This window comes from Lagenorhynchus albirostris, chromosome 15, assembly GCF_949774975.1.
Source record: "Lagenorhynchus albirostris chromosome 15, mLagAlb1.1, whole genome shotgun sequence".
NCBI classification, from domain to species: domain Eukaryota; kingdom Metazoa; phylum Chordata; class Mammalia; order Artiodactyla; family Delphinidae; genus Lagenorhynchus; species Lagenorhynchus albirostris.
The window spans coordinates 49,906,622-49,919,459 of record NC_083109.1 but is presented as its reverse complement, the minus strand read 5'-3'; the positions used below and the strand labels follow the sequence as shown (position 1 = coordinate 49,919,459).

The following is a 12,838-nucleotide window of genomic DNA, read 5'->3' as shown; positions in this document are numbered from 1 at the left end:
GGTGGTCTTCCTGCCTGTGTCCCTTTGCTCTGGGCCTGAGGAGGGACAGAGACCCTCTTAACTAGGATCAGGACTCCAGCCTGCCATCTCCTGGGGCAGCAGTGTCACCAGAAGCCACCCTGAGTGTTGGCCTGGCCTGGGGGGAGACCCAACAATGGAAACAGCATCAGGAAGGCCCTGAGGGCCCCCCCCTGCCTGGAGTCCCTCCCCTTTCCAAGTGCAAAGAGGAGGGTTGAAACCCAGGGAACCCTGTCAACTGGGCCACAGCCATCAGGGCCCTCCCACCCAATTCTCAGAACACCACAGGGCACCTCTTCGAGGGGGGATGGGGCTTCTTTTATTGAGCTCTGGTGCCCTCGGGGTCAGACAGAGACCACCCAGGCCTACTCCCAGCCAGGTGGTGTCTCCATGGCAGGGCCCAGTTCCCAGAGCATAGCAGTGGGGTCAGTTCAGGATCAAGGCCAGGAGCCGACTTGGGGTCACAGTGAGCACAGGTCCAGGTCCTAGTCTGAGGAGGTGAGGGCCTCCGGAGGAGTCCTCTGCACAGAAAACAGGTGACTCAGACCCTGCCCCTCACTCTGCCCGACACCACCCGGCTGGCCACCCCAGCCCATCTCGGACGTTGAAGTCCAGGACCAGGTAGCCGTTGGGGGTGCCGCCGTGGAGCCCCAGCCCCAGATTGTCCAGGTCCTCCTGCGACTGCCAGGAGATCCAGTCCCGCAGTGGGCTGTTCCCCTCCTTAGCCTTCAGGCCCACCAGGTTTGCACCCAGAAGTTTCTGCACCTCAGCAATGGTCAGCGGCTGCCAAAGCCCCCAGACAGGGCTCAGGGCCTGCCTGCCTTTCCCCAGAAGGCTGCTGTCCTCTACTGTGTCCAAACCACCCCATGCTGCCCCACCCACAGACCCTTCCTTGGCCCTTCCAGACTTCGGAGGGGGCTTTGGCTGCCTCTCCTGAGACCCCGCCACACCAGAGGCCCTGCCCTTCTCCATGGCCCTACCAGCACAGCCTCTCTCTGCAGCTTCTTGAATGTGGCCACATCCATGTTTATGTTCTGCTGACTGAGAACCCACAGGTCCTCCATGGGGGCCCCACCTGCCCACGGGGAGAGGGGCCCCCAAGTGTGAGACCTTGCAGCAACCCCCAGTCTCACCCTCTGACAACAGGCTACCAGAAGCCAATTCCTTTACCAAGAGTCCCTTTTCCTAAGAAATTCCTGGGACCCTGGTTTGCCTGGTGACCACCTGACCCTCTGGGTTGGAAGATAGGCTGGGGGTGCCCAGAACTCACAGGGTCTCAGCCTACACACACTTGGAGGGATGGAGGGCACATTGACCACCAGTCACGCCACCAGCAGGCTGCCCAATGAGAGGGGGAGCCTCAGGGATCACGCCCCCCGTGTCCTCCCGGGCTCACCCAGGTAGGGCTTGATCCTTGTGAAGTATTCAGACCCGCTCATGTTCTGGAAGGCGATGCGGGCCTTGGGGTAGAGGACAGCCATCTGCCATGGGCTGCATGTGTCCAGGTCCTGGGGCCTGGTCGCCCTGAGGAGGCAGCATAAGGCCGGGCAGTGAGCTCGGAGCACAGCACACCCACCACACCTGACAGACCCCAGGACTCACCAAACAACGTTGAGCTGCATGAAGCCCAGCTGCTCAGGGCTGAGGAGGCACAGGTAGGTAGCGGGGAAGGTGGCCAGGGTGTCCAGTGTGGCCTTGTCCAGCTGGCCCCCTCCCCCTACATAGAGGGCAATGAGGGCGGCCACCTGTGGGAGGAGGCCACTCAGTGGCGTGGAGCAGGGAGAGACATATCCCCTGGGGCCTGCACAACCTCACACCCTGTGCAACCCCCAGGCCTGTACCACCTCACACTCTGTGCCCCCCAGGCCTGCCCAACCTCAAACCCTGTGCCTTCCCCTCCCCACCTCCGCAGCCAGTCACCCGAGCATCCATCCCATGCCCTTTGCTGACTTTGAGCAGAGATTTCACGGTCTCCAGGGAAGTCACATTCCACTTGTGGATGTCCTCGGGGGTCACCCAAAGGAAGAAGTACCTCAGGTGCTGGATCAGGGACTCAGGGTACCCCTGTGGGTAGAACTTCCGGGTGAAGGGACTGTGACGGCCGCCGCCACTCCCCGGGCAGCTGGGAAAACTGTGCTACAGCAGGCAGGCGGGAGTCCTGAACTACCTCATCCAATTTGCGCTTGAAAATGTGCAGCTGCTGGTAGGTGAAGGGCACCAGGTTCACCTGGTCCATCTGAGCGGCCAGCAGGGCTCCGTCCACACAAGCCTCCAGCTCCCACTCCTCGTAGAAGACAAGGTTTTCGGTCCAACACTTGGGCCTTCCGCCCCGGGGGGCAGGCCTTCTCTGCAGGGGCAGGCAGTGGGTTGGGGGCTGGCCATCTCCTGTCAACCTCCTCTTCCTTCTGCACCCACGCTGAGACCCTGGGCACCACATGACTCTCCAGGCCTCAGTTTACCCATCAGCAAAATGGAGCAATTTTGTTCACTCTCCTGCATTGTCATGATTGAATGAGTTGAGTGCCTAGGAAGGGCTGCAGGTGTGGACAAGTGAGACCTCACAATGCTAGCTCCCCATCCCAGTCTCCCCACGCAGCTGGGCACCGTGCTCACTCTCTGTGCACCGCTGGGCCCTCAGAAGGATGACGGTCACCTCAGGCCGCTGCCAGGACAGGTCCCATTGCAGCCATGGGGTCATGACACCCTGAGAACAGAGCAGGGCTGGGACTGAGCCGCGAGTGTCCTGGCTTCCAAGGACCCCCACCCAGGGCCAGAAAACCCTCCCCTGATTCCCCAGAGGGGCCTTACCAGTTCCGTGTCTGCAGCCTGGGCCCTGGAAAGTAGCACCCACCCTGCAGGGGAAGGGACACCAGGCTCGAAGGGATGGCAGGGGCTCCACCCAGGGTAGGAAGGAGGCAAAGCCGGCCCCTTCCAGCCCCATGCACACTCCATGGGTGTGGAAGCAGAGGGTTAGGCCCCTCACCCTATGGTGTCACGGCCCATGACACCGAACCAGGGAGCACAGGCCTCCCACATCCTCCTCCTGGGGCCCCTCTGCTCAGGGCAGGCAGAAACCTGTCCCATGGGCACCCTCAGTTTGGCCTGTGCCCCCATCACCACCCTGCCTCTGCCTCCAACCCCATAGGGCACTGTGGTGCAGCGGGGGTGCCAGACACAGTCATCTCTGGGGGCAGAGACAAGGCTAACAGCCTGCCTGGGACTCAAGGCACCTGCCGAGATTCAGGACACTTCTCTGGAATCAGGGGCACCTGCCCAGGACTCGGGACACCTGCCCGGGAAGGGGCTGGGGGGCACTGCCCACAGCCGGAGAGGATGTGTAGAGCAGGTAGAGCCTTTCCTAAGGCCCCGACCCCCTGAGGACCCTTGGCTGCCCTCTGTGCTCTCTGCACACCGGCGTTTTGCGGCAACCCGCCCTCATGACTCACCGAGGCAGAGAAGAAGCAAGAGGCTGCCGTGGGTGGGAGTCCCACAGGACCCCACGCGGGGTTGAGCAGTCTGCAAGGCCACAGTCTGTGGAGGACAGCCACTCTGATGTCCTCCCTGCTTCCCCGCCCCTACCATGTCACCCTACCCATGACTGCCCCGGGCCAGTGCGGGGCCTCGGGGGGCTCCCAGGTCAAACCTTCACAGGCCTCCACAGCAGTGTCTGTGCTGCCGCTGGCCCTTCTCTCAGAACCAACCAGCAAGCCTGCCCCGCCCCCTCCGGGAAACTGGCCCCTCAGCCAGGAGTGTCAGGTCTGAGTCAGCCTGGCCCCCAGCTGTGAGGGCCCCAGTGGGCAGCCAGCAGCTGGTGCCTGTCTTCTCTCCCTGCAGGGCAGGGCAGTGCAGGACAGGGCAGGAGAGTTTCGTGCGAGGAGGCAGGACCGCCTCTGGCTCTGGCTGGCCTGTTTCCCCCACTCAAAACAGGGGAGCTGGGCTTCCCTGGTGGCGCAGTGGTTGAGAGTCCGCCTGCCGATGCAGGGGACACGGGTTCGTGCCCCGGTCCGGGAAGATCCCACATGCCGCAGAGCGGCTGGGCCCGTGAGCCATGGCCGCTGAGCCTGCGCGTCCAGAGCCTGTGCTCCGCGACGGGAGAGGCCACAACAGTGAGAGGCCCGCGTACTGGGAAAAAAAACAAAAAAACAAGGGAGCTGAGCAGTTCTGGGCTGGGGGTCAGGCTGAGCGACCCCTCACCCTGCAGCGTGGCCACCCTCCCCTCCCACCCACAGCCGCAGGTGCTGGGCTTTGTGCAAACCCAGGGCCCTGCGCAAACCCAGGGCCCTGCCAGCTGGACAAGGCTGGCAGGGCCCACCAGCCCACTGCTTTCCCTTCTGAGGTCGCTCCCAAAGCAGAGGCCTGGGCAGTACCAGAGGGAGTTCCCTGGTAGCCTAGCAGTTAGGACTGCAGGCTCTAACTACCGTGGCCCGGGTTCAATCCCTGGTCAGGGAACTGAGATCCCATATGCCATGTGGCATGGCCAAAAAAAAACAACAACAAAGGGTGATACCCTTTCCCACCTGCCAGCCCTTAGGGTGGGGCAGTGGGTGAGCATTCTGGGAAGACCCCCGTGTGCTCTCTGAAGTGGGGTTTGGGGCCTGTGGACAAGTGTGGGTGGCAGGTGGGTGGGGAGCCGCTCCCCACAGAATATTGTCCCCGAGTAGATAGGGGCCTGCAGGAGACCAAACTGCCTTCCACACCTGCCCCTCCCAAGAAGGCCTGGAGCCAGAGGCCACCTAGGGCTGGTGGAATGGAACCATCCCTTCCCCCAAACCTCCACCCAGGCCTGTGTTGGCCCCACCCCTGGCTCAGAAATTGGTGGGGGGGGGAGGGCACAGAAATTGGCGGGGGCGGGGGGGGGGGCACACTTATGCTTCAGCAACCCCTTTCAGCAGGGCAAAGAGCCCAGCCTGCGGGGAGTGTCCTGGGGAGCTCCCCTCCCCTACCAGGCCCCCAGAACAGAAAAGAGGCAGTTGAGTGGGGCCCCTGCCCCCGGGGTGGGTAAGGCCAAGCAGGAGCTATGCCTCCCCCTGCTGTCTCCCCTCAGCCCCCACTCCAGCCCCGTGTAACCAGGGACCCCTTGCACCCCAGGTAGGGGCTCCCTCAGAACCCCTGCAGCCCACCGTGGGCCCTAGAATCTGCAACCTTCACACCTCCTACCCCCAGATAGGCCAGGCTGGGGCCACAAAGGCACCTTAGCTGTCTTAGGGCTGCAGCTTCCAGAGTGGCCCAAGTGTGACCTGCCAGAGTCACGTCTGTTTCAGGCAGTCCAGGGCACGCATATTTGTGTGACAAGGAAACAGTCACCTCACCATGCTCTGTCTCCCTATCCAAGGCTGCTCGGATGCTTCCCTTTCTGGTACCTGGGATGGTCCCATCTCCAACCCTGAGTCCTTCAAGACCAATGTCCACCTGGTCATCTGTCACTCATTAACCACCTGCACACTCCCTGAGTGCCTACGGCATGCTGGGCCCTGCAGAGATGCTGGCACATGCTGGAGCAGGTGATTCGAGCCCTGCCCAGGACCTGGGGGTGGGCCTGCCTGCTAGCATGTGGGGTCTGGGGTCTGAGTGGACCACAAGCTCATCAGAGTGGCATGTGAGGTAGAGGCAGCTGTGTCAGTGACAGAGGAATGGCCAGCTCCAACCCTGAGCCTAAGAACCATGAGCTCACAGCCTTCAGCAGGTGTGCAGCTGCAGGACACTGGCTGAAGCTCTCTCCTGCCCCACCTGTCTCACCCACCCCAGCCCAACTTCGGTCCCCAAGGTCTGGCCCTCAAGTGGTGGCAAATGAAGTCAGACCACATTCCCTGCCAGCCTCAGGCCTGTCTGGTGAGAGCGGGAAGGGGCACGGATCACAGGTTTAGGGTCTTCGATGCAGGGTCATTTAGTCTTCCCCAAGCACAGAGATGCTGTGTGGCTAGCCTGGGGTCACACAGCATGTCAGGAGCAGCTGGGGCAAGGGTAAAGCTGACCGAAGGCACAGCCCTCTGAGGCCAGGGGAGCTTGTCCTCGCTGCTCCCCAAGTGCAGTGAGGACTAGGGTGGAGGAATCCATATGGTGGGCAGGGATGGGGGCTGCCCTACCTCCCCCAGCCTGCTTGTTTGGGTCCCAGTACCAGCCTCCGCCTAATCCCTGCTCCCACCCAGAGCTGCTTGGCTGGAGGTACTGAAGGAGGTGTCCCCTCCCTCACCTCCCCCAGCATGCCCTCCATCATGACCCCACCCCACACAGATGAGGCCAAGGTTCTGCGTATCTTCTGATTCGGTTTCCTCAACTGGGAAGCAGCAGGGCAAGAGGTGGGAGCCTCTGGGGTCTGTCAAGGGAAACGAACAAGGCTCGGGCCAGCAGTGCTCAGACCATAGGAATGTGTGGGTGGAGGCCTGGGGAGGGGCTGCAGGAGGCGAGGTGGGGGGTGGGGGGGAGCCACCTCTGCCTCTCCCTCCCTGGGCAGTCATGGGAGCTCCAGGCGGGCTGACCCGTCAGGTACCAGGCATGTGTGTGGAGCCAAGGCCTCACCTCGTGGGGTCTTACTCTCCCTTCTCAGGTGGTACAACAGAGGTTCAGTGCCGAAGAGAGGCCACAATTGCAGGGCAAGGCAAGGGCGTGGTCCCCGTCTCCACCCACCCACAGCTGGTGCCCTGAGGGTCTCCACCCCAGTCAGCAGGATGTGACTCCCTGACTCCCGGGGGTGAGTTCCAGGCTCAGGTTGGCGTGGTGGTGCAGTGGTCAGGTGGAGGGCTGCAGGAGCTCACCTGCCCAGGCACTGGCCGTCTCCCGGATGGGAGGTGGAGGCTACCTCTGTGCTGGCCAGACGCCAGTGTCCGCATGCGGATCCTGGCACCACAGCCTTTGTGTGCGCCCCTGGAGCCAGAGTCCCTGGTGGCTCCCTCGATCCTCCCACCCCGCCCCCCTGCCCTCCTATACTTTTGTGAATAGGAATTCCCTGTGTGGAATCTGTCTGGTCTCTGACCTCTCTCCGTGGGCTAGGTTTTCTATTATGTACAGTCGAGCCAAATGCTAATTAGTACAGAATTCAGGAAGGCTGCCAGGTACAAGAACCAACTCCCAGAAAGAGTAAGTGCCTTTAAAAAAAAAAAGTCCTGTCCATAGATAACAACTGAAAAATTCTGGACAAAATATAAAAAAACAGTTCCCTGAGGGCTCTGGGGAGTGAAGGAAAGAAGCCAGATTTTGGACGGGAATTGATACTTGATGGAAAATGCCAGAGTGGATTTCCCTTTGTGGGTGTGGCTTTGTGGTGTGCGGTGCTCAGACACCAGCAGAAATCCCACCATCTTTCTGGCCGAAAGAGCCAAAGGAAGGAGCCCAGAATAACCAGACAGCAGAGAGCAGTGGAGAACTCTGAAAAGGAGAGAGCCAGAGGAGGGGACCCCAAATTCTGTGTACCAACTCTACCCAGGCCTCTTGCCGACCCCTGAATCATGTGTGTGCAAGGTAGACAGCTCAAATGACAAACTGGCCAAGACTGAGCTCTGCACTCTTTGGGAGTGGCAGAGGTCACAGTTCAAGTATGACCAAGTTCATTGCCTGCCCAAACAGAAGCAGCAACAGTCTTTGTAGGAATATAACAGAATGCAGTGTCTACACAACAAAACAGTCACAATGTTCATGATGAAATCAAAAACTGCTCGGCACAGGGAGAGCTGGGAGACTGACCCATTCTCCAGGGAAAAGAATCTGCTCAGGCTACGGTAAGACAGTATTAGAATTACCAGACAATAAGGTCATGGAAAAATGGGTTCTCATGAATGCAGAGGTAGGAAAAAAATGAAAATATTTTTAAAAGAACCAAATAGTAAATTTTAGAAATGAAAAATACAAAATCTGGAATTTAAAAATTCACTAGATGGACTGGACACACTTGCCAGGTGTGTCCAGGATCAATCACTTCCAACTGAGGGTTAGGTGGGGCCCCCCAATTGCACAGTTAAATGAATTTTGAGATGTGGATGGAAGGTTCCTCTGTGCCCACTTGCAGGAACTGCAGTTTGAGCCCAAAAGACACAGCGGCTGCAATGTGGGTGGGAATGAACAGTTCACGTCCTGTTTTAACTTTGATGGCACAGGAGGCGTATGAAACATGTTACTTTTGTTGCTAAAATGATGGTCACGCAGTACGTGTTTTGCGTGTAAGCTCTGTTTTCCCTTGTAATTTTAGGTTGCCTTCATTAAGAAACACTATCAGGGGACTTCCCTGGTGGTACAGTGGCTAAGAATCTGCCTGCCAATGAAGGGCACACAGGTTTGATCCTGGTCCAGGAAGGTCCCACATGCCACGGAGCAACTAAACTTGTGCACCACAACTACTGAGCCTGCGTGCCTAGAGCCCATGCTCCACAACAAGAGAAGCCACCGCAATGAGAAGCCTGTGCACCACAACGAAGAATAGCCCCCGCTCGCCGCAACTAGAGAAAGCCGTGCACAGCAACAAAGACCCAACACAGCCAAATAAATAAATAAATTTATTTTTAAAAAAGGAACACTATCAAGTCAGAAGCAAAGCTAAATTCCAAAGCCATTTGGTGTTCAATAATTCAGGTTAAAGGAACAACGTTGAATTGTATGCTTTAAGTGGGTAAGTTGCATGGTGTGGGAATTCTTTCTCAGGAAAGCTGTTTTGTTTTGTTTTGTTTTGTTTTTTGTAGTACGTGGGCCTCTCACTGCTGCGGCCTCTCCCGCTGCGGAGCACAGGCTCCGGACGCACAGGCTCAGCGGCCATGGCTCACGGGCCCAGCCGCTCCGCAGCATGTGGAATCCTTCCAGACCGGGGCATGAACCCGCATCCCCTGCATCGGCAGGTGGACTCTCAACCACTGCGCCACCAGGGAAGCCCCAGGAAAGCTGTTTTTAAAAGACAGGCCAAAGATCTGAACAGACAGTTCATAAAAGAAGACGTGTGAATGGCCGATAAGCACATGAAAAGATGCCCAACTCACTGGGGAGATGCAGATCAAACCCCACACAAGACACACCCGCCAGAACGAGGACACTTAAAGGGTCTGACAAGGAAAGTGTGTCTTGGGCGTGGGGCAGTGGGACTCACACCTGGTGGTGGGAGCACAAGGCAGTGCGGGCATTTCTGCTGCGCATTTTTTGTTTTTGTTTGGCCACGCCATGCAGCTTGTGGGGTCTTAGTCCCCCGACCAGGGATCGAACCCAGGCCCCTGGCAATGGAAGCGCAGAGTCCTAACCACTGGACCGCCAGGAAGTCCCTTGACTAAGTTATTTATTAAAGCCATCTCCTGCCATAAGTAAAGGGACAGAAGATCAGTATAATGGTCATCACTGGATACAAGAAGGTGAGCTTAAGGTCCTATACACTTTTCTGGTCCATGTGTGCAGAGTAATGGTCCAAACCAGTGCTGTGGTCCCCACTGGGTAGTGGTCCAGGTTCTCTTTATTCATCTTCATAGCCAGTTGGAAGTGAATTCACATGAGGATTATGGAATAGGGTATGGTTACCATCTCCCCAGGGAAAGGGCTTAGCCCTGATGCGGAGATGCAGGTAGGTGATGAACTCAGATCTCTCCTCCTCTCCGTGGTGCTTCAGGAAGACGTTCAGCGTGCTCACTCCCACCCCGGGAAGCGCCACAAAGTAGGTGAGGGCCTTCCACATGCGAGCTGAGCCCTCCTCACCACGGCGCCACTCGACATAGGCTGCTCCAGCTGCAGCTGGGAATGAACCTCGCAGCCCAGAAACCCAGGATCCAGCTGCTGCCGCCATTTTCCACCTGGATCCGGCATTTTCTTAAGAAGTTAGGTATACTCCTAACCATACAACTTAGCCATTCCCCTCCTAAGTAATCCCTCCAGAGAAATAAACCTGGATGTGCACACAAAGTCTCGTACGTGAATATTCATAGCAACTCTATTCACAATAGCCAAAAATGGGGAAAAACAAATTTCCATCAGTAGACCAATGGACAAACGAAATATGGTATTATTCATATGCTGACCTACTGGTCAGCAATAAGAGGGAACAGACTACTCATACTTGGGGGAAAAGGATGAACTTCAACATCATTATGCTGAGTGAAAGGGGCAGATATCAAAGGGTACATAATGTATGATTCTGTTTCTATAAAAATGTTAAATTGCAAACGAATCCCTCATGACAGAAAGCACATCACTGGTTGCCGGGGCCAGAAAACTTCACTAAAACTCAGGATTCCTGTTCGCAGGAGTAACAGTGAGGAATCTTTTGGGGCTGATGGAAATGTTCTGTCTTGACTGAGGTGGAGATTTCACGGATGTGTGTAACCACCAAAGCTCTTTGGACTGTACCCTTTAAATGGATGCCTTTATTGTGCATAAACTGTACCACAATAAGATTGATTTAAAAATCAATAGCAAGGGCTTCCCTGGTGTCGCAGTGGTTGAGAGTCCGCCTGCCGATACAGGGGACACAGGTTCGAGCCCTGGTCCGGGAAGATCCCACATGCTGCGGAGCAGCTGGGCCCGTGAGCCATGGCTGCTGAGCCTGCGTGTCCGGAGCCTGTGCTCCGCAACGGAAGAGGCCACAACAGTGAGAGGCCCGCGTACCGCAAAAAAACAAAAACAAAGAATCCGCCTGCCAATGTAGGGGACATGGGTTCGAGCCCTGGTCCGGGAAGATCCCACATGCCGCGGAGCAACTAAGCCTGTGTGCCACAACTACTGAGCCCGCGTGCCACAACTAGAAGCCACCGCTGTGAGAAGCCCGCACACCGTGCAGCAACGAAGACCCAATGCAACCAAAAATAAATAAGTAAAAAAAAAAAATCAATAGCAGGGACTTCCCTGGTGGCGCAGTGGTTAAGAATCCGCCTGCCAATTCAGGAGACACGGGTTTGAGCCCTGGTCCAGGAAGATCCCACATGCCGCAGAGCAACTAAGCCCGTGCGCCACAACTGCTGAGCCTGCGCTCTAGAGCCCGAGAGCCACAACTACTGAAGCCCGCGCACCTAGAGCCTATGCTCTGCAACAAGAGAAGCCACCCCAATGAGAAACCCGCACACCGCAACGAAGAGTAGCCCCCGCTCGCCACAACTAGAGAAAGCCCGCAGGCAGCAGTGAAAACCCAAAGCAGCCATAAATAAATAAAATTATTAAATAAATAAATAAAGTGTGCGATTCAATGGTTTTTAACATATTACATTATTAATTTTAAAACTGTGTTAAAATATATATAACAAAATTGGGCATTGTAACCATTTTTAAGTGTACAATTCGGTGGCGAGAGTTACATTCACAATGTTGTGCAATCATCGCCACTATCTATTTCCAAACCTTTTTCATCATCTCAAACTGAAGCCCCTTCCCAAGGCCTTGGTAACTCTAATCTACTTCCTGTATCTATGGACCTGCCTGTTCTGCACATTTCACATAAGTGGAATCACACAGTAGTGGCATCTGTGTCTGGCTCTCTCACTAGACACAGTGTTTTCAGGGTTCGTCTACATTACAGTGTGTCAGTGCTTCATCCTTCTATAGCTGAATGACAGTCCACGATGTGGATGGACCACATTCCTTTATCCGTATCTGCCGATGGTCACTTGGGCAGTTTCCATCTTTTGACTAGCCCCCACCTTTGCTCCACTGGTTCTGGGGGAGAGAGATGGAAACTGCCCTGCATATCTACACGCAAACTGTCCCCCTCCAGCATTAAAAGAGCCCTCCTTTGTCCCCCAGCCTCAGCCAGAGCCCCCTATGCTATAAACCCTCTCCATCGCCCCAGCCTAACTGACCCTCATCCTGGCCCCATCCCAACAGCACTTATTATCCTCACACATTTTTTGTAAACGTTCTCTGGGGCACTGCAGTGAAACTAAGTTTATTTTGTATTTGTCTGGTTCTAATAATGAGTGAGAATGTTGAGATTTCAGGCATCGAACCCCAGACTTTAGTCAGATATTGCCAGGGTGGTGGGTGCTGGGGCCTGGAAGCCCACCAGGTACAGCCCCTGGTGAAAGCCCCTCTCACTGCTGAGAAGGAAGTTCCCATCCTGGGAGCCAAGAGGAGAGGCAGCAGGTGCTGGAGGAGGCAGCACCAACACCTGGGCCTCAGGCACCTGGACGTCACAGTTAACCCGCAGGTAGATGAGGTATCACCCGGTAGAGCCCACATCAGAACAAGAACCCCAGGAAGAGCACAGGCTGGAATGGGCCCCCAGCATGTGAGATCATGCCGTGCCCGCGGGTATTCTGGGGCTGATCCTGCCAAGGCACCTTCAGGACTGGGCCCACGTGGGTCCCGGGGATGTGCCAGACTCCATCACTGGCGTTTTCTGGAAAGCCCCATAAACAGTGGTCATTACCTGTACATGACGACTCAAGAACTGAGTCCAGCCAGCAACGGTTCTGTCTCAGGTAATAAAATCTCACAGGGAACTGGAGTTTTCTCAGGCTGGTCTTTGAAATAACCGCGGACTCTCTCCGAGAACCCCAGGGCTCTGCACTGAGCCGCAGCCTCGGGAGGAACGGCTCCCCTTCCCCGTCACTCTCATTTTCTTCTCTTTTCAACAGACACTGGGCGTCTCTGCGTACCCGGCGCCCTTCTGGGCTCTTGGGCTGCGTCCGGAGCCAAGTAAAGAAAGTTGGCTGCATCTCTCCCGGGGAGGAGACGGCGGGGGCCGCACACCTGGCTGGCAGGTGAGCCCGGGACCGCGAGTGAGGCGCCCTCGCCTCCCCGCCGCCCCGCCGCCCCTCTGCCTCCCGGCCGGCGCCCAGGCAGGGTGGAGAGTGAGAGGTGCCCGGGGCCGCCAGCAGGGAACGCGCGCCTGCCAGACACCCGGCCGCTTAGCCAGTCGCGCATGAGCCAT

The 12,838-nt window shown here is 56.9% G+C and overlaps 2 protein-coding genes and 1 pseudogene across 6 annotated transcripts in view; all 3 read right to left on the bottom strand.

Moving 5' to 3' along the window:
- CHTF18 (chromosome transmission fidelity factor 18) overlaps positions 1–12,785 on the bottom strand; it is a 37,077-nt gene extending 24,292 nt beyond the window's left edge. For 4 of the 5 annotated variants that reach the window (XM_060125054.1, XM_060125056.1, XM_060125058.1 and 1 more), the window contains exon 1: positions 12,335–12,784. The gene's annotated coding sequence lies outside the window, so the exon portion shown is untranslated. Of the gene's footprint in view, positions 1–12,334 lie in introns of all 5 variants that reach the window. The other variant, XM_060125057.1, reaches the window with a different exon arrangement.
- On the bottom strand, positions 445–3,600 carry MSLN (mesothelin). Its single transcript, XM_060124780.1, is given in 11 exon segments — positions 445–545; positions 621–801; positions 999–1,093; positions 1,415–1,542; positions 1,621–1,763; positions 1,939–2,094; positions 2,186–2,323; positions 2,325–2,365; positions 2,632–2,722; positions 2,827–2,870; positions 3,465–3,600. Coding segments are annotated over 11 exon segments (1,254 nt in total).
- LOC132505764 (cytochrome c oxidase subunit 6A1, mitochondrial-like) lies at positions 9,049–9,763 on the bottom strand (annotated as a pseudogene).
- Positions 12,786–12,838: the final 53 nt, after the last annotated feature.